The 23,128-nt window shown below is 27.4% G+C and overlaps 1 protein-coding gene across 1 annotated transcript in view; it reads left to right on the forward strand.

The window, feature by feature from the left end:
• Positions 1 to 15,275, forward strand: part of LOC100209362 (serine/threonine-protein kinase SIK3) — a 32,809-nt gene extending 17,534 nt beyond the window's left edge. Inside the window, exons 4-8 of the mRNA XM_065788041.1 lie at positions 549 to 664; positions 750 to 920; positions 1,208 to 1,331; positions 11,539 to 11,765; positions 12,428 to 15,275. Coding sequence (XP_065644113.1) covers positions 549 to 664; positions 750 to 920; positions 1,208 to 1,331; positions 11,539 to 11,765; positions 12,428 to 14,368 — 2,579 coding nt within the window. The 3' untranslated portion in view covers positions 14,369 to 15,275. The remainder of the gene's footprint in view (positions 1 to 548; positions 665 to 749; positions 921 to 1,207; positions 1,332 to 11,538; positions 11,766 to 12,427) is intronic.
• Positions 15,276 to 23,128: the final 7,853 nt, after the last annotated feature.

Raw genomic sequence — 23,128 nt, forward strand, 5'->3', positions numbered from 1 at the left:
TTTAACAAGTTTTGTCTTTATGAGCATCAGTTTCTCAAAATCTGAAAAACAAATTCTCTTTAATGTTAATAGCACATGTTAATAGCAAATTTAGTTTTTAACTCTTAATAATTGAGAAGTTTAACTCTTAATAATTGAGAAGTTACATTAACTCCCTGTAACCCCCTATAGAACTACAATTTTAATGAAGTGATTCACTACTATTTAGGTAAAAATTTAAATAAATTTTTTAATGTGTATGTTTTATAAACCCTGCATCATGGCATTTTATGAGGAACAAATTAAGTTATGTCAACAGCACTGCAACAAATATTGGCAAAGGTTTGCCAATATTTCTTGCAGACATTAAGTTAGAAACCCAACCCTTACATTTTTTTTAAATTAATCAAATTATTGACTAATTATGATTTGTCAATACCTTTTTTAGAGAAATGCAATACAATTTTTTTACAACTTTTTTTTTTTGCTTTAACTTATGTTTTTTTTTATGTATTTTTTAATAATATTTTAAATATTCAAAAATTTATAATAACAAACATATAACATAGATTTGCTTATTAAAAGCGGGCGAATGCATGAAAGTGAAGCACGAAAGGTTTTTCGTCAGATAATTGCTGGTGTTGAATATCTTCATTTGAAACGCATTGTACATAGAGACCTCAAGGTAACAATGAATAGTCAAACATTTCCTGATCAATCAAACATATCTTGCTTAATTCTACTTTTTTTTCAATAAAATTTTTTCCTAGGCAGAAAATTTACTTTTGGATGAAGAAAGTAATATTAAGCTTGCAGACTTTGGGTTCAGCAACATGTTTGAGGTTGGTGGGAAACTAAAAACATGGTGTGGAAGCCCTCCATATGCTGCACCAGAACTGTTTGAAGGAAAGGAATATTATGGTCCTGCCACTGATATTTGGGTAAATTGTTTACAAAGTTGATATAAATAGAGTCGATACGAGTAAATAAATTTTGTAAACTTTTTAACTTTAGTTCATTGTTTAACAATTATTATTAAATTATATAAACAATGCATATATCTGGTTTCAACTTTAATTAGTGTTTTTTTATTTTGTTTTTTTTTGCTCCCTTTTCTTATTCTTGCATATTTGTTTATATTTAAAGACAAATTTTAAATTTTAAATATACTTAGTTTGACTATTAATTGTGTTACTGCACTGTAAAATTATATTTCAAAAAATTTTAGAGTATGGGCGTAGTTCTTTATGTGCTGGTATGTGGTGCGTTACCGTTTGATGGACGCACCCTTCCTGATTTGAGACAGCGTGTTTTGACTGGGAAGTTTCGTATACCATACTTTATGTCTTCAGGTAATTATTTATGTTAATTTTTAATAAGTTTATTCAATACTGTATGCATTTTTTTAATTACATGTTTAAGCATAAACTTAAAAAACCAAATTATATATTCAAATACCTTACACATGGTATGAAATTACCAATAAAGTTAAAAATGTTCATCCAAAAAACTTTTTGCACTGTTTTTTTAGTTTTTATAATGACATGACTATCAAATTTTAAAAAACATTAAGCAATGTCAGCGACATGTTAGAAACAACATGTTGGCAACAACATGTAAGCAACAGTATGTCAGCAATAACATTTTAGCAACAGTATGTTAGCAACAATTTTGAGAAAGTTATAGTCATTTTAGGATTTCCAAAATAAATTCTGAATATCAGAAACTGTATTGGAAGTTGTTATTTACAAACATTCTAAATGCTAAGGGTTTGAACCCAGATATCTTTAAAACTTGATGTGTTAGAAGAAAAAGGGTTGCATATTTGAAATTAAAATGAGATATGCTATACAAAAATTGTATTGTATTGTATGCAATACAATTTTCATACAGAAAAGAGTTTTTTTTGTTGACCTGTGTGATTTATAGTGCAATTAAATTTAATCTTAAAGCTAACAAATAACCAAACATTTTTACTTTTTTAAAGCAAAACAATAATTAAAGTATTAAATGTGTAGCTTTAATATTAATTTAATTTGTATAATTCTGCAAAATCTAACATGTAAAATTCTGCAAAATCTCACATATAAAGTTCTGCAAAATCTCACATATAAAATTCTGCAAAATCTCACATATAAATGTCTAAATATTGTCTAAATATAACTGTCTAAATATAACTGTCTAAATATTAATGTGTTTGCTACTCCAAAAATATTTTAGCATAAAATGTGTAACAGAAATGTGAGATTTGATCAAGCGCCATCAGTTCTGATGACACTTGACGAAACCAAAATCTCCATCAGGTTTTAATATAACCCTGCACATACATTTATACATACATACATTCAAAAATATAATACTTATGAATTATATTTAATAAAGTTATAACAGTGAAATACTATGATGAAATACTATATGAGAAAAATACATACCTAATTGTTGAATTTTAAGAAAAACAGAAGTTTCTGTTATTTAGTCATTATGTATATTTTCCTGCCATTTAAAAAATGGTTAAAACATTTAATTTTAGTAAAATAATAGATTATTTTTTGAAAAATGATCTATTATTTTATATAGATCATTTTTCAACTACTAAAATATAAAATTACATGTAACACTTTAAAATAAGGAAAACAGTGATGTTAAACAAAAAGTATAGTTTTGTAGTTGTTGTATGCATATGTTTATATATATATATATATATATATATATATATATATATATATATATATATATATATATATATATATATATATATATATATATATATATATATATGTATATATATATATATATATATATATATATATATATATATATATATATATACACATATATATCATAACAAAGAACTTTTGTGTAACAAAGATACTTGATACTTTGTTGATAAATTTTGAGTCACAATGATATTTTCAAAAATTATAAATATTTTAAACTAAAGTTATTTTATCTTTTATTGCATAAAAACTATCATTTTTTTATCAACAAATAAAGTATGTGTAATTTTTCATGGTTTTCGTTAAATTTTTTTTTCAAAATGTTTTGAATAAAAAAAGATAATTATTGTTGAAATTTTTATAATTTCACTTCTTGTTGAGATATGACATTTTGACTATTAAGTTGTCTGTCAATTGTTATCTTGCTCTACAATCTTCATCTTTTCTCTTCTAGTAACTTCCAACTCTAATTAGTAGTTGCTTGCAGCCTTGTTGGAAGCCAAGATGTTAAAAAAAAATATGTTGCTGTTTTCTTTAAATATATCAATTGAGGGAAGAAGGCAGTTATCTAAAATTTCAATATATCTATCAGCATTAAGTTGACCTTCAAATAATTGATAGCATCCAAGTTCTGCATAATTCATGCAAGCCCAAATGTCTATACTGCCACTGCCTTGCTTGGTTCATTTTAATGTACAATTCAAATCAAATTCTTTTTTGAGGTGATATGCCGTAGCATAACACGTCATTTTCGCATATCCACCTTGATATACATTTCGTCTGAGAGTATAACATTTTTCCATATACAATCAAATCAATGTTTATGATGTTTGCACCAGGCAATCTTCGCTTTTTGCTGTTTTTTTAAAAGTCTTTTTGCATGCAGAATGCCACATATAGTTATTTCTATGAAGAACTCTTTAAACAGTTCTTGCACTCACATTTATTTCAGAAGTATTGTTCAATTTATGAGAAAGTTTGATGATAATTTCTGTCATGTTTCATTAAGTGAATTAATAAACGTTCATCTCTTTAAAGTTGTTAAAGTTGGCCAACCAGATCCTTGTCCATCCTTAATGTCACTTGTTTTAGTATATCGTTTTAAAATACATCCAACAACGAATACGCAATATTTAGCTTATTTGCTATTTGACGGTGAGATTTCTCGGGTTTTTTCTCAAAATCTATTTTTCTGAGATTCTCAACCATGATTTTGGAGTTTCAAGCTGTATTTCTTTGCTCATTTTGTAACTTAATTTATTCCCTTTTTTTATTAGTACTATTTCAAAATAAAAAATTTAGAATTATAAATGCTGATGAAAATTAAATCAAAAATATCAAAGAAAATCATCAATATATTACACTAATTTTAGAAATAAAGCAGTGAACCTTAACTTTTGGCCTACAAAAAAGAATCAAAATAAAATAGTAGAGGTTATAAAGTTACATATAATTAGGCAAACAGAAGATCAACAAAAAATATATATAAATATATATATACATATATATATATATATATATATATATATATATATATATATATATATATATATATATATATATATATATATATATATATATATATATATATATATATATATATATATATATATATATATATATATATATAAGGGTGGAGTGAATTTTAGTTTTTTTTACAATTCGTTTAGCCTGGGTGTGCAAAAGTTGTCTATTCATTTCAGAAATACTCTGGAAAAATATCAACGCTCTAGGAAATTATCTTGAGGTTCTTCAAGACCTTTAAAGTTTTAAGGGGTCCCTAATATTATGTAAAAAAAATTTTTCAAAAGTATGTCATGTTGGGTCTCAAAAGAAGCAAACTTTTATAAAAATTTCCAAAATAACAATTATTTTATAAAAAAAAGAATTATTTAAGATTTTTTTTGAAATTATAATTAAAAAAATAAACTTTTTTCATTTTTAGTTTAAAAGGTCATTTTTTCTGCAATAAACTATAAATCAACAATTTTTTTTTTTAAATAATTGTTATTTTTGAAATTTTTATAAAATTTTGCTTCTTTTTTTAAGATAATTTCCTAGAGCATTGATATTTTTCCAGAGTATTTCTGAGATGAATAGACAACTTTTGCACACCCAGACTAAACGAATTGTAAAAAAAACTAAAATTCACTCCACCCTAATATATATATATATATATATATATATACATATATATATATATATATATATATATATATATATATATATATATATATATATATATATATATATATATATATATATATATATATATATATATATATATATATATATATTTATATAGATCTATATATATATATATATATAGTTTATTGTCTTTGGGAAGAGCGGAAGGAAAAAAGTGATTCTTACGCCAACACATACGTCACTTTTAATTACTTTTGACTTTCGTCCAACATTGGGCATGTTGGACGAAAGTAAAAACCATTAATTTAATTACAAATAAATCGTTTTTTATAATAACCACAAAAACGCAAATTTAATTGACCAGAATATTTTAAAAACATTCTGAATGTTTTTAACGATATAAACAATGTTTTTATTTTTATTTTTTTTAATAAAATGTTTTTATTTTTAATTTTTTTAATAAAATGTTTTTATTTTTTTTTTTTTTTACTGTAAATCATGTGCAGAGTGTTGCTACATTGACTATCTTATAGCCTGACTCGCAAGAGAGTGCTGCTACATCGACTGACAAATAGCCTGACTCGCAAGAGAGTGCTGCTACATTGACTGACAAATAGCCTGACCCGCAAGGGAGTGCTGCTACATCTACTCTCTTTTAGCCTGACCCGCAAGGGAGTGTTGCTACATTGACTGAGGGTTTGGTTGGGGCAGACAGTCTATCAATTAATAAAAAAAAATAATTCCAGTCTTGCATTTTAATTTTTACTTTTTGTCAACAAAATATGGAAAAAACTTTCGGACAACATCTATGGGTTGTATATATATATATATATATATATATATATATATATATATATATATATATATATATATATATATATATATATATATATATATATATATATATATATATATACAACCTGTTTATATTTTTTTTATTAATTGATAGACTGTCTGCCCCAACCAAACCCTCAGTCGATGTAGAAACACTCCCTTGCGGGTCAGGCTATTTGTCAGTCAATGTAGCAGCACTCCCTTGCGAGTCAGGCTATTTGTCAGTCGATGTAGCAGCACTCCCTAGCGAGTCAGGCTATAAGATAGTCGATGTAGCAACACTCTGCGCATGATTTACAGTAAAAAAAAATAAAAATATTTTATTACAAAAATTAAAAATAAAAACATTTTATTAAAAAAAATAAAAATAAAAACATTGTTTTTATTGTTAAAAACATTCAGAATGTTTTTAAAAACATTCTGGTCAATTAAATTTGGGTTTTTGTGTTTTTTTAAAAAAAACGATTAATTTGTAATTAAATTAATGATTTTAACTTTCTGACAACAGACAATATATATATATATATATATATATATATATATATATATATATATATATATATATATATATATATATATATATATATATATATATATATATATATATATATATATATATATATATATATATATATACACACACACACACACACAACCCTCGGAATTAGGGTTGGCATTTGGCAATGCCAACCTAAATGTGTTTGACCTCGTGTCTATGTTTTATGGTATGACCTTTGTATCAAATAATTTTCGCCGACCTCTAAAAGATTGAAGTTGGCGATATATATATATTATATATATTTGTATATATATTATATATTATATGTATATATATTTTTATATATATTTATATATTTATATATATATATATATATATAGGGGTCGTCCATAAAGTACGTACGCTCATAGGGGGGAGGGGGTCTTCAAAAAGCATACGAAAGCGTATGGGAGGGGGGGGGAGGGTTCAATTTAAAAGTACGTACTTCGATTTTCTAATTTATCACAATTAACCAGCTAATCAATAGAAAAGTTACATTCTGACTAAAGATTCTAGTTTGCCAACATAAAAAGATGTATGGTATATAAAGTAGAGGGTATAGTTTTCCTCTATGCACACACATGTATGGGCGCCCTCAGAATTTTTTGATGTTCCAGATAGGACACTTTCACACATCGTGCAAACTCATAACTTAAGTTTGTTTATACCTATGCCAAATGAGGAGGCCTTGCAAAATATCGGGATGGCGGAGGCCTGTGAACAAAAAGCCTTAAAACGCTTACCCTCCCGACCCCCAAAATGAGAGGGGTGTAAATTTTGCATGGTTATAACTTTTAGATTTGGAAAAAAATTTGGATGGCCTCCGCCATCCAAATTTTTTGCAAGGCCACCTCATTTGGCATATTAACAAACTTAAGTTTGCACGTTGTGTGAAAGTGTTCTATCATCAAAAATCAAAACATCAAAAAATCCTGAGGGGGCCATGCACACATGCCCGCCCTTATATACTGGCCCTGAGTAAGACCTGAGGGCCGCGGTTGATGGGACGGAGTCACCCCAAAAAAAACGTGTCAATGGCGTCTCAAAGACCGCTAGGTTTTGCTAAAATAAAAAGTTTCTTAAAATAGCAAAAGGGCACAAAATTTGCTGTTGCTCCCTCCCACTGGGTTTTACCCTTTGTTTTCAATATTACTGATCTCACCTTAGACTCGTTTTTTACTTACTAAAGAGGGGTGCCTGAAAAAAACGTCCACCTTAAGTATAGTTTATTTACATTTGATTCGTTAAAAAAACAAAAAAAGTTTTCCTAGATTTCTCCGAGAATCGAACCTGGATCTCCGTCGACTATTGCCGCCGCATAAACCTTTCGCCCAAATACACACTTACATTAATAAATTTTAAATTTATTTAAATTATTATTTGCATTTATACTTAAAGACGTTTTTAAAATGCGTAAGCAAAAAGCTTTGGGGTAGTATAAAGTATCTAAGGTACCCTCCGTCTTTTTTTTTTTTAATTAAACTTTTTAATTAAGAAAAAAAAAACAGGAGGGATGGGGGGGGGATATTTGAGGGGGGGTATTTGAGAAACGTACGTACTTTTAAGGGGGGGTGGGGACATAAAAGTACGCATGGCAACAGGGGGAGGGGGGGTCAAATTTCAAAATTTTTGGCGTACGTACTTTATGGACGACCCCATATGTATATATATGTATATATATATATATATACACATGTATGTATAATTCCCTTTTTTCGTTTTTAGTTAAAAATTTCTTTTTCTATTCACTAAAATCTAAAATAATAATTTATTTATAAAATGATTCCTATTTTTTTAAATTTTTTTATAATTTCCCTTCATTTGAGACCCAACATGGCATTTTTTTGTCACATACACATATTTTCACATACTTTTTGATAAAACAGGCCTTGTTTTAAATGAAAAATGCTTAATGCATTAGCTTAACACGATATTTGATCATAAAATTATATTTATATTTTTTATAGACATTAAGTTTTTTAACTACCGCAATAAATAAATAACCGCAAACTAGTTCAATTTAACAATTAACTCCAATAACTAAATAATATATTTACATTTACAACGTTTACAAGTAAAAACGTTGTAAATGTAAATATATTATGAAAAGTTTGTTATGTTTTCAATTGTTATTTTAATATTTATTTTAGTTTAACATTATTTAGTAATATATATATATATATATATATATATATATATATATATATATATATATATATATATATATATATATATTTCATTATTTCTGAAATTTGTTTTTGAATAATTATTGTTATTAAATCGTTATTGAATTAAAAAAAAAGATTTTTTATTTTTAAAAATTTCTGGAATAAAAAAAAATATTAACATATTGGTAAACAAAATGTTGTGGCTAGAGCAACGGTACTGTTATTTTAATTTTTTATCTCAAAGTCAAAGTAGTTAAGTTTGATTGGTTTATTTTAAGTCACGGCTGCGAATAATATTGGTTGATTTTGAAAGTTTTATTTGTACAAATTTAAAAAGAATTACATTTCTACATTGTACGTTTAGGATTGTGGTATCTCATCGGTTCATCTTCCATAGTGATCAGGGATTGAGTCCTTCACTAAGAAAAATGTTTTTAAATGTTTTTTAACTATTTTTTATTGAAAGTTATTATTATTGTTGCATATTGAAAGTTACATTGATTTTTATTATTTACATACATCGACTGATATAGGGATAGGCTCCATGAGTGTACATACATAGACTGATTTAGAGATAGGTGCAGTGAGTGTACATACATCGACTGATTTAGGGATAGGCGAAGTGGAGCACACATATATCGATTAAGGGTTTTGGTTTGGGCATGAATTCTTTAAATAAAAGGAAAAAAAATTAACCAATCAGAAATCACTACTGTAACCTTAAAAAAAAAAATTAAAACAACAGTACTGTTGCGCGAGCAACAACCTAAACAAAAATTATTGTTAATTATTTAAACAGTGATTTTGTTTTGACTAGCAAAGAATAGTTTAGGTTTTTAAGTATTTTTTAAATTTATGTTGCTTAGCCTCTTCACTTGCGTTATATAAAAATATAAAAAGTTTAATGTCTGTTTTGAGATTATTTTTGATACATAGTTAGAACATATTCGCCTGGAATTTAATGCATAAATGTTTTACGTTATTGTAAAAATGTTTTACATTTAAACAAATCACAAAGAAACACAGAGCAAAAATTAAATTTAATATAAAAGTCTTAATTATGCAAATTCTTTTGTTAACTATTCTTGAAACAAAAACTTTTTAAATACTTTTACGCAATATTTTAGTCATGCAAACTTAAAAAAATACTCAGCTAAAACAATATAAGTATATTTAATAATTTGAATCATATCTGTTTATAATAAACATTCGTTAAAATTTGTTCATTAAAAACTAAGTTCCTTAACTTACAAACAAATTCTCAAGTATTTTCATTCTATGTATAATTACTAAACTCTTTTTTTTTTTCAATTGCGAGCAATTTAATTTAGAGTAATAAAATAAAAAAGGAGAATAAATATGAGGTAATCTTTGTTAAGAAAAAATTTAATTTATTTATTAAACAATATTTATTTTTATTTATATATCAACTTAAATAAAATATACTAACATGTTAAAATATTTTAACACAACTTGTGCCATTTAAAAACTGTAGGGCAGCTGCCTTTATGGAACCATTGGTTTTGGATAAAATTTTATTTTGATGAAGATCACACAAGTTACATATGACTTTAATAACAAAAGTCTTCTCTTTTTCTGTGATAGTTTCAATTTGAAAAGCATCGGCAAAGTCCCAGGATTTAAAAGTTTTCAAAGTAACTCTTTTGTTCTTCAAAATACAAATCATATTCGAACTTTAAACAATTTGGAGAGAATAGAAATATACTAGGTTTTTATATACTAGTTTGTTTAATTTTTTATAGAAAAATACATAGTCATTAGTAAAGAATAAAGACTGTTATTAAACTAAAATGTTTGTTAACTTTATAATAAAACTTGATTTATGAAAAAATAATAAAAGTAATAATGAAGAAGTAATTTTTAGTACAATAAAAATTAGTTGTTCAAATATTAGCGCATTTTTTTTAATATCTCGAAAAAATGTCTTAATATTTTTGTTATCAGAGATTACAGAATATAAATGTTTTTTGTAATATAGATTTTTTTAGAGTTTTTTACTGAATTTTTACTAAAAATATCTGCAAAAAGTTTGTAGTTAAGGATTGATGAACTTTTTCATGTTGCTAAATTTTTAGATGAAAAGTTTAGCGTAAAGTTATGTTGAATATAATTGTAATAAAAAGATAAGAAATTTCATTGCGATAAAAAGTTACAACAATTATTTTTAACGTTACTTCTTTCAAACTTTTGTAACAAATATTTTTACATATCGTTATTCAAAAGTTAATGTGGTTTTTTTAAAAATTAATTCCTTCTTTTATCTTACCGCTAATTTAAAAGTTAAAAAATGATAAAATATCGCTTAACCAAAATCCCTTACTGCGTACGTAAAAATCGCTTAAAGTAAATTGCTCTACTTGTAATGATTTAAAACAAGGCCTGATAATATTAGGGACCTGTCTGGTGTTTAAGGGTCTTGGCACACCCTCTAAAAAAAATTTTGATTAAAAAATTTCTTAAATCCTGTATTATTTGATTATATAAAACACATTTAAGGGTTGGAGAACATCTGTTTAAAAAAGTTTTTATTAGAAACAACCTAATATATATATATATATATATATATATATACATACATACATACATACATACATACATACATACATACATACATACATACATACATACATACAAAGGTGAAAACTTGTTAAATAAGAAAAATGAGTTGATTTCAAAAGGCACGAGAATAAATTCCTCTTATCTTTTTTTGACACCGGTGATTAGCTAATATTTTGTTTTTCTTTGTTTGCCATCAAGTATGTCTTTTAGCAATATTAAGATCCCAATACACAGTATTTTGCAATTTTTAGCAGGTTTTTTTGTTTTTGATTTTGTATTCAATGGCTGATGATTGCCTTATAGGCAGGAAACTTAAAGTACAATAGAAAGAGTTGTTTTTCTTCGTTTATATATATATATATATATATATATATATATATATATATATATATATATATATATATATATATTTATATATATATATATATTTATATTTATATATATATTTATATATATATATATATATATATATATATATATATATATATATATATATATGTATGTATGTATATCGCTCTATAATCATTATATATATGATTCTTAATTAATCAGTACTATGTAAAATATATTTTAGACTGTGAAAATTTGATTCGACACATGCTAGTGGTTGATCTAAATAAGCGCTATACAATGACTCAAATTAAACAGCACAAATGGATTATTCAAGGTGAACCATATCAATTTCTTACAGAAGAAGATGAATTTGGTTTTGCTCGACACCATGCTGTAAATGGATCATTTAATGAAACAGTTCTTCAGCAAATGGAAGCTTTGGGTGAAAATAGAGCTCAAGTTATAGAAGTATGTTTGCTATTTTATATATAGATAACTTAAAATGTCATTTACTCTGGATGCACAGGCAAATTAGTTGTAGTAGCAGCAGCAGCAACAGCTATTTGTGGTAATTGTAGTAGCATTAATAGTATTAGTAATGCAATTATTTTTTTTTACTACTACATTAGTAGTAGAAGATTTTCTATTACTGAGTAGTATTAAAAATATTTCTTAAAAATGTTGCCATTACTTGTCATTGTTTTTTTTTTTTATCTTTAACAAATTATTAAATAAAAATTGAAGAAAAAACCTTCACAATTTTACTATAATAAAATAAAAACACAATAAACTAACTTTAATAATTAAGGTTTTATGATTTTCGATTACAATTACTTTAGGCAAATATTGAATATAATCATTTTAAGGTATTTTATACAGTATAATCATAGTGTAATGAGAAATTATCACTTTATATCAGAAGTACTTTATAACTTTATCTTTATTTATAAAAAAGTGACAATTAGGTGTCTTGATCTTTAAATGAGTAAAAGTTTTTTTTTTGTTATATAAAAATATGAAAACAAAAATTGGTAATTATAAATTTTTATGACCATAAATAATTATTAGTAACTTTTGTTTATTTTTCAGTGATTTTTGAATATAATATTTTTGTTTTTTAATTTTTTTAGTGTGTTAATAATAGTATGTTTAATCAAACTTACGGTTTGTATCATATACTGTTGGATAAACATTTAAAAAACCTAAAAGAAACTTCCGTTCAGGACAGAATCCCAGACACGCATAAAGAATTTAATAATCTTAAGCTAATTCAAGAGAAGACCGTTTGTGATGTGAATCAGTTTGAATCTATTGAACCACAGGAAATTGAGATTGAAGAAGGTCAACCAAGTGCAGCAGAATTAGCTCGGTATTTTTCAAAAAGACGTGGTACAATAGCAGTTTCACATATACCAGATTCACGTAAAACCTTAAAAAATCACACAGAAAAAACATCTGAACTTTCAACATATAGGTCTCCGTCTCCAATTTATTGTGAAAGAGAACAATTAAATTATAAAGAACAGCATTTACCTCGTCCTGCAGTTCTTCAAGTTCGTCCGGAATTTAATCGTCGTGCTTCAGATGGTGCAGCCACTTTGCAAAACAGTATTGCTCAATTTAATTTGCTTCATAGCAAAAAAAATAATAAGTCTCATAATAAGGAGAGCACTGAAAACCATGATAGTCTCATTGAAGTCCCTGAAAATGATAATACAGGCTCAGAATCTGATGGAGAACCAGACTTTGAAGCAGTGCAAAAATATATGCGGTCCCGTGGCAGTAGACAGAGGCATACTTATAATTGTATATTAGAACCCACAGTGGAAGAGCATAATATAGACTCTTTTAATGTTATTCCACAAATATCAGTAAAAACAAAACGTGTTTCTGGAAACACAAAAGCTAGAGACCGGGAGCGCACTAATCTAACGCCATATCTTCCTCTGAGTCCTGAAGCAAGATCTCGATTGTCAAATGAAAGACGTTTATCTGAGGGAGCACTACTCTTTACAGATAAAAAAAAATCTGAAGATTCCGAAAATATGTTGAAACAGGTGCGTGAAGAACACAAGAAATTGAGAGAACAATATTGTGACAATCAAGCGGTTACACATTCTCTTCATCCACCTAATTGTTATCCCTTTCCTTATTTTCTGGATGATAAAACTTCTGAATTATCACCGCCTGACAATCCTGATGTTAGTCTTGCCACATTGCAAAAACAGCAGGAAGAAGCTTGGGAAAATCTTCATGTTCAACACCTTGTCCAAAGAAAGTTTCTTGAGAAACAAATGAAAGAGAATGAAAAACAACTTTTTCTATTAGCAGCTGAAAGAGAAAATATGCAATTAGAAAGCCAATTTTTTGATTCCGATTTTTTAGCTAATCAAAACAATTCTCTTTCAAATGATAACTCTTCAGATTTAAATTCAATAAACGAAACTGAACTACCTAATGAAATGATGAAACTAAATTTAAAAGTTTCTAACGGTGTTTCGGCTTTAGGAATCAGTAGCTATCAGCCCCAACTTGAAACACTAGATCCCTCAAACCCATCAGCTACCATGGAAATTGACACTCATTCACAACCACAGTTCAGATATAACAATATTAGTTTGTTCAACAGCTCCTCGCCGCCTCGTTTACACGATTCTAATTTAAACACACATTGTTTACGTACTAGCCATCCTTTATCAAATAGTAATGAATTAGTTTGGAATAATAATGTAGAAGGAAATGAAGAATTAAAAAATGAAAAGGATTTAAAACGTGACCGTTTATTGAAAACACTAAGTGTGGACATGACTTCCGCACTTGGTATAGAGGAAATAGTTGCGGCTGTAAAACATTGTTTAGATTGTCGACCTGAGATTGATTATAGTCAGTCTGACAGTTATTTTTCATTGTATAAAAAAGGCGTTCAAGTGGAAATCGATATTCAACCTATATGGAATGGAAGCCTTCTTAGTGGGGTAAAAATGCGCCGTGTAGGCGGCGACAAGTGGGCATATAAAAAAATGCGTGATGATATTCTTTCTGGTTTGTGTTCGTTGTTAGAATGTGAATGAACCTAAACTAGTATTCCTGCTATTTTTGAATCTTTGCTATATTTGAGTTATCGATAGCGGTGGTGAGCGAATGTTGCAGTTCCATTCTATGCATACCATGAACAACGGTTAAACAACGTTAGTGAAATCAGAAACGTGGTAATGGAAGATGGTTCATATCACATTGCATTGATATTTATTTTCAAGTGATTTTTTTTTTTTGAGTTTTGCTGAATTTAAAAATATTGGCTTAATTCATTAGAAGACTAAAATTACTTTTAATCAATTGGATTAAATATTTTTTTGCCAAGAGTTTTATTTATCACGGCTAAATCAAATTATTTTTCAAAACAGAGTTACGCGAGAACTCAATGTAAAAAGTTGTTTTCTACGTTCGTGTTTCCTGTTACTTGAAGTATTAGAGTTATAAGACATATTTTCGATGGTCTTTAAACAATAAATCAGTCTTTGTGATTCGCATATCAAACAGCTTAGGCATAGCATGTTATAATGTTTCTGGGCGTTTAAAGCAATCTCATTTACTGACAGGGTGTATCATACATTATCGTGTAACATACAGCTTGTAACATACATTGTATATGTTTTATATAGATTTATATTATTTATTCATCTTTTTTTCTCTATAATTATTTTATGCTGTAAGTTAAAAATTTTAAAAAAATGTCTTTAATTTTGAAATTATGTTTATAAACAACTTTCACCCTTAAATTTATGTATTTTTTATTTATTTTTTTAAGTTATTGTTTTTCGAAAATTAAAAGCATTCTTTCTATACTCGAATCCTCTTTAAATTTTTTAATTTTTTTTAATCATTGTTTTTTATTCAATATTCTGCAAATGTTATATATAAAGAATATTAAATATGAATGTTAGACATTAAATAACAAGAAAATAAGTCACTTTTTAATTTTTGTTTTTTTTAACTCGTTAATCCACTATTAAAAAAGAAAAAGTTTAGGAATTTTTAACGCAAAAAACAATTCATTGGTGTGTGTGTGTGCGCGCGCGCGTGTTTGCGTGTGTCTATATATATATATATATATATATATATATATATATATATATATATATATATATATATATATATATACATACATACATATATATATTGCTATTGCACCAAAGGATTTTCCGTTATGTTAGCGGATTAAAATTTTGACAGATTGAAGTTCGTCGATATTAGTCCATTGAAATTACGGAATTATTCTGTTCGTTCAATAAAAAAATTTTTAAAATTTTAAAAGGAATTATTAAAATATAAAAATTTTTAAAATTTTAAAAGGAATTATTACACGAGGCGGCTTTTGCTGTTTTGGTAAAATAAAGAATTTAATACGTCATCGTATTGAATAATTTACTATTCCCTTAATTAGAAAAGAATTAAGCCAGATAGAACTGAGATTTTATTACAAAATAGTCCTTACTTTTAATATATAAATTATTTTATTATGATATTCAACATCTGATACAAGCAGTATTAATTATACAAACTAATATGATTGGGAGAGATTTTTTAGCAAGCTTTAAAAACGTTTTAACTTTTAAATTGAAAACTAATTAAATACTTGAAAAAATTTAATTCAATATAGAAACTTTCAATTACAATAAAAATAAAAAAAGTTTTTAGAAGTATATTTTATTAATGCAGTTATTATATTCAAGATCAAAAAACATTTATATAAAAAACACACGTATACATTTGTTACTATACTAGGTTTCAATTTTTAATACTGTTGTAAATTCGCGTGTGCGCATATTTCAATTCCAGCAACCTCGATTATTACAAGATAAACAAACGTTTATTGTCGATTATTACAAACTTATTATTATTATGTCGATTATTACAAACGATTATTACAAACAAATTATTAAACGTTTATTGTCGATTATTACAAGATAAACAAACCTTAAAACACAATAAAGAAAATATTGAATATAAATGATATACCACAATATAAGAAAATAAATTTTTACTAATAACCCTGTAAGAAACATTTGTTGCTAATTCTTTTTTTCTAAATTACAAATAAAAATTATGTTCTTTTATTAGTTCTACATTTTAATGTATTAAACAAAAATTAAATGCGCTACAAAAGATAACCTTACCTGCTAACTATAAGGTTCTAAAATTTTAACACACATCAGTAGTTGTCAAGAATAAAAGAAAATAAGCCTCTCACCTTTTTGTTTAATAATAATAAAACACGTTAAAAGTATTAATATTAGAACTTATATTTAATGCCACATGTCTAAAGTTAAAATTGCAAATTATAAAAGCATATAAACTAGCTCTATGTAAACATAGCTGCAACTAAACTAAATAATGATACCCATCAAAAGAAATGTTAACATTTTTAATTTTACAACTGATTTAAATTTATATCGTAAATTACTACATGTCACGTCACACAAGAATATATACAATTTATATAGTCTATATTATAGAAATAATTGTTTAACTAACCCTTTAGTTTATCATATTAAAAAAATTATATATTCAATGCTTTATATAGAAAATTTAAAATAAGTTTAATAACCTTCGAAATTACAAATAACAGAGTGCCATTTAAATTGTGCTTATCCATTTGCTTTCTCTGCTAAAATTTAGGAGAAAAAGCAAATGGATAAACACAATTTAAAATCCGTCGAATTAACGAAATTTCGAAGAATCCGTAAATAGTTAATTTTACTCCGTTAATTTTGTGATTTTTGGTTACGAATTACTACGTTAATTTAACGTAAAAAAGCAATCCGTTGCTTTTTCTAACAGATTGTTTTTGGAGTGCATAAAGGGTAAACCACCCAGTGGTCGACACCCCTTCCAGTCTTCGACGTGTTTCACTAAAAAATAGTCTGAGCAAACACTAACTGAAGTAAAGTGCCAAAATAGAGTCTGAAATGATCTTTCCTTTATGTATGAAGGAAGTTTGGTTATCGTAAACATAAAAATAAACGTGTACGATGATTTGGAGCAAAAAAAGTTCCGTAAGTACCCTTAACTCTAAGGAATAATTTTCATAACTATTTCCAGATAACCACAAGAAACGCATGACAGATGTAATGTATTTTAATTTTTATTTTTTCATGCTGACACTGAAATAGATGAGATAAATTTACAATCATTTAAAATCAAAAAATTGAAAAGGAAGTGGGGGGTAAAAGGGGTGTCAAAGACTGCAATTTATTTTGTTTTCCAGTATTCGAAAAAAATTAAAAATTCTATTATTATTATTACTTTATCATATAATAAGGGTTCTGAACCACATATTTTATGTAATTTTGGCCAGAGATTTATATTTGAAACTAACACTTCTAACATTTAAGTTATTAAATTTTAGTCTTCGACAAGACCGCATTCTAGTCATCGACGGAAATTTTTTTTGTTGTTTGCTAGGGTTTTTAGAGATTTACTATAAAAAAATATTACTTTCTGGATTGTTATGATTGTTAAACAACAATTCCCTATAGACTTTTTAAGGTTCGTAAAGTTTGGAATTGATGCTTTGTAAATTTCTATTTGAACAATCATTAACGATTGCAAGTTGCAATCGTCAATTCGTTCGTTGAATGGTTTAGAAGAATAAAATCACATTTAATAACAATACAAGCATTGATTTATTTGAGAACTCCTTGGTTCGAAATTAATCTCCAAGGGATTAACAATGTTGTAGTTTGAAACACTGTAAATAAATAAATCTCTAATATCAATCTTATCTTTATTTTAATCTGTCTCCGCTTTGTTTCCTACTCTGTGTTTTGACATTAAAATTAGTTAAATTAAAAGTAAAATAAAGTTAAGATGTCTCCTAAAATAAGCAGCTGCTCTAGAATGACATAAAGATCCATAATATACATAAATATACAGATCCCAATATACATATAGGTCTATACTTATCTTGTTGATCATATTGTTGAAATCCTGTTGATATAAGTCACTTTTTTATGATAAGTCAGAACTTTGCTCTAGAATGACATAAAGATCCATAATATACATAAATATACAGAGGATGATATTGACAATGCAATTGAAGATGCTAAGAGGTAAAGTGGACATTTTTAATGTCCTATTAGTTAATTAATTCTGTAATCAGTTTTTACTGTAATCAAAGCCGTGCTATAACTTTTTGTATATTTTCTCTATAACTTTCTGTATATTTTTCAGTAAAAATTATATCTGATGAAAGGAATTTCCTTGAGATATACAGCAATCGGCCTTTTAAATTTGGGCGAGCTGGGACTTTAGTGCCTGGGGGAAAATGGTTAGTCATATTTATAGTTAAATACTAATGAGTCAAAAACTAAAATTTTAATTGTCATTTTGTTTTTTGGAATTTGTTTCAACTTCTAGTTTTAAAAATTGATCTGTTATATATAATTATTTATATATATGTACATACAGTATTGGACAAAACATTTGCAACCAACATCGAGCAATGCTAAAAAGTGTTCCTAATTTTACATGTCTTAAAAACAAAACGAATTATACTACCACAGCAAACAGTTCAGGAGTCTGGAGTCATAGCATGCCATGACATGAGCAATCAGCTGACAGGTGACAGCACACAGGCAGAACTTCGTTGACAAGTGCCATTTTGCACCGGACAAAACAAGTGCAACTTTTTTGGTTTGTTTCATTTTCTTAAGTCTGGTCCGTGTCAAAGTCACGGAAGTTTTTTAATAGTTAAAGGAAGTATCCAGAAGTTTCCAGAAGCATGCAGAAGTTTCCAGAAGAAGCATCTGGAAGCATCCAGTAGCATCCAGAAATATCCAGAAACATTCAGAAGCATCCAGGCGCATCGAGAAGCTTCCAGAAGCATCGAAAAGAAGCATCTAGAATCTTCCAGAACAGGTTCACACAGGTTCATTTTACTATATAAGAGACATGTATATCGACATGTAATTCAGTCAGTATATGGAAGTCAATCAGTCAGTACTATCAAGACAGTTTATCGAAGTGAGTTTTATCAAAGTGTTTTATCGAAGAACATCAATACAAAAAGTGAAATACAACAAGTGTTTCATTACATCAATACAGTCCACATCCAACCAAGATGTTATGTTCCACAGAGCATTATTGTATCATCACAAGGTAAATGTAACACGGTAAGCCTTGAGAAGCGTGATTATTTATTTTTAATATTTTTATGACTTCAAGTGCAAAAATGGCTCATGTCTTGGAATGGACAGTCTGGATTGGAACTAAGAAAAAAAATTATTGGCGATTACGTAAGTGGAATGTCACAAAAAAGTATTTGTGATGAATATCGCGTGAAAAAATGGACCGTATCAAGACTATGTTCCAAATATCGTTCTACGGGGAAGTTGGCAGCAGATAACAAAGGTGGAAGACCGCATTCCACCACTTCTAGAGAGGATTCTATGATCGTCAGATTCGTCAAGAAGGATCCCTGGATATCATCAGTCAAGATACAAAAGCAATTAGAGCTGCCTGTATCGGACTGAACAATCAGACAACGTGCTGTTGAAGCCGGATTGTTTTCTCGATGCCCTGCAAAGAAACCGCTGATTTCACTAAAAAACCAGAAGAAAAGACTCCTGTTTGCTACATCTCATATTGACTGGAATGTGCAGAAATGGCGAACTGTCCTGTTCAGTGATGAATTGAAGTTCAACATTATTGGGAGCGATGGCATTTGCCGTTTACGTCGACCGGCCGGAAAACGCCTCGATTAACGTGACTGCCATAAGACCGTGAAGCATGGTGAAGGCAATGTAATGGTCTGGGGTTTTTTTTTCTGCTAACGGTCTAGGTCCAATACATCGAAACGATGGAATAATGGACCGTTTCATGTATAAAAATATCCTGAAAGATGTTATGTTACCTCATGCTGAATGGAATATGCCAATAAAATGGGTTTTTCAGCAAGACAACGATCCGAAACACACTGCAAAAGTAGTCAAGCAGTGGTTTCAAGACAACCACCTATCGGTGATGGATTAGCCGCCTCAATCTCCGGATCTCAACTCTATCGAGAACCTGTGGGAGATCGTCAACCTCAGAATTAATTGTGAAGGTGTTCGTAATAAGGATCAACTGTTTGAACAAATCCAAAAGGCCTGGGTAGCGATTCCACAAAGTTTCATTGATCACCTGATCGAATCTATGCCTTGAAGATGCAAGGCTGTGATCGACAACAAAGGATTCGCCACGAAATATTGATAGCGAAATACAGCTTGGTCAACATTTTGTCGAGTTGCACTTGTTTTATCCAAAAGGAAATCAACTTTTTTTAATACTTTTGATTAATTTATTAATTTTCGGGTACAAACAATGAACTTTGTGATAAATAAAACTTGAAGAACTTTGTCTCTAAACAGTTACATAGTTATTTCTCTAAATTGAAAAAATGCAGCACTTCTATATATGGAAACTAAATTAGCATTATTTGGTTGCACTCGTTTTGTCCGATACTGTCTATCTATAAACTGTACTGACTTACAATTTATTTCATTAGGTATTCACTCTTCATGAAGAGATACCCAAATATAGTCACGCACACCAGCGAATCTTTGAGCACAATAAGAATGAATGTTAGCAAGCAAGTAGTGCAGCAATGATTTGCAGACATAATAGCATACTTGGCAGAAAATGATATTCTTGGCATAACAAAAGAGGCAAGCAGACATTTTAATATACATGAATCGGGTTTTCAATTTTCAACAAGAATTAAAAGGGTTTTGGCAGAGAAAGGCTCTAAAAATGTCCACTATGGAACACCAACAAATGCAAAAGAACGTGTTATACTGCTTGGTAAGTTTAGTCTTATTACTTATTAAATCCCTTGTTAATATTTCTCTTATTATGGTTACAGTCAAGGCTAATGTTTTGGCCTATGTCTGTTAATATCTTCGATACGCCTAATTATTTTATTAAAATACTGGACATTAAATTGCATTCAACTAAATGCTTATTCTAAAGTTTGGGCTACATTTAGGTCTACTCCTTTCTTTCTTTTCAGCAAACATGGGTGCTGATGGGTCTCTCCCTCCACCTTTAATTGTCTAAATTGTTAAAGAATACAGAGCAAAGAACAATAATATGTACATTATTAATTTTCTCGTAAGTACTTCTTAGAATATTTAATATTTTATTTTAATTATTTATTTTTAATATATTTTAATATATTTTTAACTTTTAATATTTATATTATTCATTTTATTCACCTTGAAACATTTGCTTCTTCTTTATTGTTCTGCTATGAGCAAATGCAAAATAAAAAATTCATTTAGAAAATCTAACATCTATCCCTTTAACTCAGAAGTCCCAGATTACAGCAAACTAATAAAAGAGGTTGAGCATTCAAGCGAGTTGTTTTTGTTTGAAGGTGTTTTGCAAGAGTGTACTCGTTTAGAATCATTTGTAACAACAAAAAAAAGATACTACTGTCGCCAAAAAAGTTGCAAACAAGTACGATTGACAAATGCAGGAAAGAAAAAAAACACCTACGGCTGTTGTTAAAAGAAAATCAAGCTGTGATGCTAAGAATACCACAAAATTAAAGCAGAAAAATGATGTATCCCACTTTAGTTTAAATTGTAATCATTTATCCTACGCTGTAAAAATATAAAGTACAGACATTTAAATCTATTGTTTAAAGTATTTTTTTTATATTTTACGTTGTAAACTATAAAAAAAATACTTTTTTGTTTTGCTACGTAGCATTTAAACACTTGTGTTTGAAGAAGTACTTAAATTTTTAAAAATTAAATAAGTGTCGAATACTGGAAAAAAAAACCCGTCGAACTTAGGATGGTGTCCAGTGTTCGACATTTTGACATTTCGGGGGCTCAAACCCATCTTTTATTTTTCGGATGTCATTCACTATAATATATAAAATACACTATAACACTTATAAGATAAAAGATTGCTATCAATATTTTATGAAATAACGAGTGAAAAATTATTCTTTATATAAAACTATGCAAAAAAAAAGCGTCGAACATGGATAGTTTACCCTATATATATATATATATATATATATATATATATATATATAAATATATGAAGACCTCAGTGGAAAAATCGGCGTTGTCACATTTAAAAAGTATTGAGAAAGTATTTATTGATCATTAATAAAAGTCTTTATTTAAAGCAAATGAAACTAAGCAATTTAAAAAAATTTGTATTATAATTATTTTATTTAAAATTTATTCAAAACAAAACATTTTGTAATTTTTTATACAAAAATTTTTTTTTCTTTGTTTTTAATAAAGACATTTATTAATGATCAACAAATACTTTCTTAATACTTTTTAAATGTGACAACGCCGGTTTTTCCACTGAGGTCTTCATATATATATATATATATATATATATATATATATATATATATATATATATATATATATATATATATATATATATATATATATATATATATATATATATATATATATATATATATATATATATATATATATATATATATATATATATATATATATATATATATAACGTCTTCTTGTCTGTAATACTCTCGTAAATATGTTGTCTTCTATAATCTTCTATTAATCAAACCCAATCAGTATCACAGAATGCATAATGTTTCAATTTATCGCACTTCATTTACTTTTATCACACTTTACATTTTTCGCACTATTGAAAAACTAAACAATAGTATAAAGTATATTTAATATATCGAAAAGCATGTTTAATAGTAACAGTTTATAATTTTAAGTAACTACTATCTAATTTTAATAAATATTGGGTAAACCAAGTCATCTCACAGCTCAGACCTA

This window comes from Hydra vulgaris, chromosome 01 (assembly GCF_038396675.1).
Source record: "Hydra vulgaris chromosome 01, alternate assembly HydraT2T_AEP".
In the NCBI taxonomy this organism is placed as follows: Eukaryota; Metazoa; Cnidaria; class Hydrozoa; order Anthoathecata; family Hydridae; genus Hydra; species Hydra vulgaris.